At 35.0% G+C, this 3,816-nt stretch overlaps 1 protein-coding gene across 1 annotated transcript; it reads right to left on the minus strand.

Annotated features, from left to right (window-relative positions):
• Positions 1 to 823: 823 nt before the first annotated feature.
• LOC111376875 (probable magnesium transporter NIPA6) lies at positions 824 to 3,670 on the minus strand. The gene is made up of 8 exons (XM_022999881.1): positions 3,585 to 3,670; positions 3,389 to 3,479; positions 3,123 to 3,283; positions 2,908 to 3,035; positions 2,424 to 2,561; positions 2,147 to 2,239; positions 1,928 to 2,045; positions 824 to 1,434 (listed from the first exon to the last, which is right to left on the minus strand). The coding sequence occupies exons 1-8, from the start codon at positions 3,592 to 3,594 to the stop codon at positions 1,346 to 1,348; spliced, it is 828 nt and encodes a 275-aa protein (XP_022855649.1). The 5' UTR covers positions 3,595 to 3,670; the 3' UTR covers positions 824 to 1,345.
• Between the last annotated feature and the right edge of the window lie 146 nt (positions 3,671 to 3,816).

Genomic DNA, 3,816 nt, shown 5'->3' on the forward strand with positions numbered 1-3,816 from the left:
TTGATCTTGTTAATACCGTGAAAATGTGAAATCCGTCTTATGGAGATTTTCAATCGCATATCTCATTTCGATTCATCTCCTATTTTCTTTGTTTCAGTGAATCGTGACTTGATCGTATTTTCATGCACGTATCTTTGTTCTGATGAGTTTTACATGTAAAATGTTAGTTGTCGAATATAAATTATGCACCGATTTTCCAACACTACGCACATTGCTGTGAATCCTATCACGCAGGCACACACTAAACATATATAGATTAATTACCACTTCGTGAGGGATCAAGTTGTGGATAAATCTTTGCAGGTTCAGTTTACCCATTCAGAGGAACATCTTGGAATCATGAACAAACCCCTCTCAACTCACAGATTTCATAGTCTCTCCATAGCAAGCTCACGATTGTTCACACCCCCATGAGCTTGAGGGGTGACGTTAGATTGAAGAGTAGTTAACTACTAGGTAATCCTTTAAGAGTTACTTTATTGTATAGACCTAGTTTTACTTTAGTGTACAGACTGTGGGTCAATAAAATAGCTTAACCCCATGTAGACCAGCATTCCACTCTTTGGTAATTGTATTATGTATGCAACAAATAATTATGTACCTTGTGTATGTCATATAAGATGAATGTCGTGGAGAGCGATTGCAAATAACATTACACAATATTGAATTGTCAAAAATTATAGGCTTGACCGCTGACATGACAATCAATGGACAAGATAACTCCTACCCACCATGAGTAGGAGATCATTTCTGACTTCACAAAAGATCTATTACTCTTTCAACGATGATCAGAAAAGGAAAACAAGGAAAAAACAAAAATAAGAAGCGGAAAGTATCAAGCATGAAAACATCAAACATGCAGCTTACAAATACAAAACTGATATCTTCATATTGACGACATAAATATCTTCAAAAACGGGTGATAGTATTACTAAACTTTATCTGCACTGATCGCTCTCAGAACTACAATAAAAAAACAAAACCAATAGTAATACAACTATTAACTCAATTACTCGAAGAAATGAGGATAAGGACAAATATATACAATCACCAGTCAACATAAGCAGAAGGAAACCCTACTTGTGTATGTTTCAACACATAGCTTGAGATTGCCATGGAAGATCCATTAATCCAACTAGAATATGCATCTGCAATTTAAAGAGCCCTCGTCCCTGAACATCTAAGGAAAGGTGCACAGAGGAAGAGGCAGCCTATCCAGTCCTGAAAATGCACAATCTTTTTGAGAAACTCGTATCCCCAAAATCATAAATCATTGTGTGCCATATTAGCCCAAGTGCTAGTAAACTTGTAAACTTGTCTTGCTCGAGTCTTTTTAGAAAATTCACTACTGAAAGAAATCGGGAGAGTGCAATGTGATATAATGTGCATCTTCCAAGCCTTTTGCCGGATCTCCATCATACCATATTATGGTTCCTGCAAAAATAAGTCAATGAATGGTGTTAGCTATATAGATAACACCATAGCTACGATTAAAGGTAGCTGGGCAAGATAATGCTCCTCCGGCCACCCAATTCTGTTTTTAAACTTGGGAATTTCACATATGCTGATAAAATCTACATCAGGACTGAAAATAAAGTCAAATTTCCTAAAATTAGATCTCAATGACGAATGATTTTAACAATCTGCTCGTCTATTCAAAACCATATCTTGTTTGGTGCGCTGTAAGGGATTGAACAAGAGAATTTGAAGGATAAAAATTGAACTTTTGTTCAACTGGTCTGTCCAATCCTCGACAAAACATGCCATGTTCATAATTCATACACAGGAAAGCTTGTTCAATATAGCATGCTAAACATGACATAAAGGTTAGTAAACCATAACTGTAGACAGTAAACTACTTATGGAACATGTTATATTGGCACACATCTTGATACATAGTGGGATGGAACTTCACCTTGGACTATACCTGGCAGTGTTGTGGGTTCCTCTTCTCGTGTCACGTGAAGTATTATTGTTCCCGATAGGACAGTAATGAATCCACATATCTCAGATATTATGCTATTCATGTCCTGACCTGACCAGTCCTGCAAACAAATTAGCCATTAGTAATAATTTGTCCATGTAAACTTAGAGGTGTAATGAAGCAGGAAATGGATAACATACATTCCAAGAGAATGGGAATTACCTTGAACATTATCGCACTCGCGATGATAGTTAGAGTTGTGAACATCACATAATATATTGGAGAAACAATTGCTGCATTGAAAGTATCAAGTGCCTGAACAAAAAAGACATAGGGATCAGGAAATGTGAGAAAGAGGAAACAAAAGACGTTCATCAGAATGGAAATGAAGCACTAAGATTCATACATTGAAGAAGCTCATTTGGTTAAACAATGAAGCACTAGCTAAATTTTATCATCATGCAGGAATAAAAAAAAGGTATTTTAAGATTATGAGCACCTTGTTAAGATAATTTAACTGTGTGATCACACAGATTACTGCAACCGAAAGAAAAAACCATGTCTGTGGATATGCTGCTTGACTGATCCCCTCCAGAGTAAGCTTTATTGCAGTTCCTATAGCCTTTATGCTCATGACCTGCATGGTAACATCATCATCATCATCATAATAATAATAATAATAATAAGATGTTGATCGTGTTTGGATAAACTTAAGAAAAGGTGAAGCTACTTTTTAATTTAGTCTCCTAGCATATTTGGATAACTAACATTTTGCTTACTTTTAAGTAAAAATAGTTAATATTTTTAAAGTAACTCTTACCTTAGTTTCAAAATAAGTAATTCATTATTTCTAACTTAACCAATAAAAGAATTACTTTAAAATCTACTCATATACTTAGTCAAACATGATACAAGCATGGGAGATATAAATTTGTTTTTATCAAACAAATAGCACAATAAATATTTCCGAGAAAAACTATTACCGTAAGTGAACCCATCAACGAACAAATTCCCAAGTAAACCAGAATGTTTGTCTGTCCATAGTGGGGCTCAAAGTATATAATCAGAACAAGAACCATTGACAATGTTACTGCTTCATAAATCAGAAAAGCTGTAGGCAGAAGCAACAAGCAGAAGTGAGAAATGACTTTTTTCTGGGCAAATGCAAAAGAAGTTTTTGAAGTCAAGAAATAGGAACCTGGTTCAGTAGCCAAAGTCCAGATTTCTAGCACAGAACTTGGTGTATGTTCCTGAGGTGCATGAATTACAATTACTATTGATCCTACGATGCAGGACAAACATCCCAGAATACCCATCTGCCTTAATCGTTCCTTCAGCATAAAGTGTGCTAGAACAGCACTATTCAGATTCATCAAAGAAGTTAGTATTGTAATAGATCATCAAGAATTTCTTACAGAATTTACATTATCACACTTAATAACACAAAGAATTCAGAAATCGCACCTAACAATAATACTCAATGCACCGAGAGGAGTCACAAGAACTGCTGGGGCAAACATATAAGCAACAAAATTTGCTATCTCTCCGACAATCACTATATGTAAGCGTAATTTAAAAATTAATTCCTTTACAATGAGAATATTTTGGTTCTTTCAGAGATGAGAATGACCTAACAGGAAGCAATCATTCAAATACTTACTTGTAATCATGCCTGCCCACCAAAGAGGTTCTAACAAGTAAGTGTAGCTTCCGGTACCTGCAGGATTAGTAGCATAGAAGTGTTTTATAACATTTAACAAGTTGATTTTGCAAGAATTGGAAATCGAGATAAATGTATATCTAATTATTTCCTTATATGAAATTGTTTCAAGAATGATTATACAATCCGAGTTTTCATGGGCAGCTTCTCTATATAAATGAGTGATATAATT

Source organism: Olea europaea, unplaced genomic scaffold (genome assembly GCF_002742605.1).
Source record: "Olea europaea var. sylvestris unplaced genomic scaffold, O_europaea_v1 scaffold1572, whole genome shotgun sequence".
NCBI classification, from domain to species: Eukaryota; Viridiplantae; Streptophyta; class Magnoliopsida; order Lamiales; family Oleaceae; genus Olea; species Olea europaea.

What these genes read in the sequence shown, in the direction of transcription:
- LOC111376875 (XM_022999881.1), bottom strand. An exon ending in AGTTAAATTATCTTAACAAG is followed by an intron (nt 2,240 to 2,423) that starts GTGCTCATAATC and finishes TTTTTTGTTCAG; the next exon opens with GCACTTGATACTTTCAATGC. An exon ending in CGAGTGCGATAATGTTCAAG is followed by an intron (nt 2,046 to 2,146) that starts GTAATTCCCATT and finishes ATTTGTTTGCAG; the next exon opens with GACTGGTCAGGTCAGGACAT.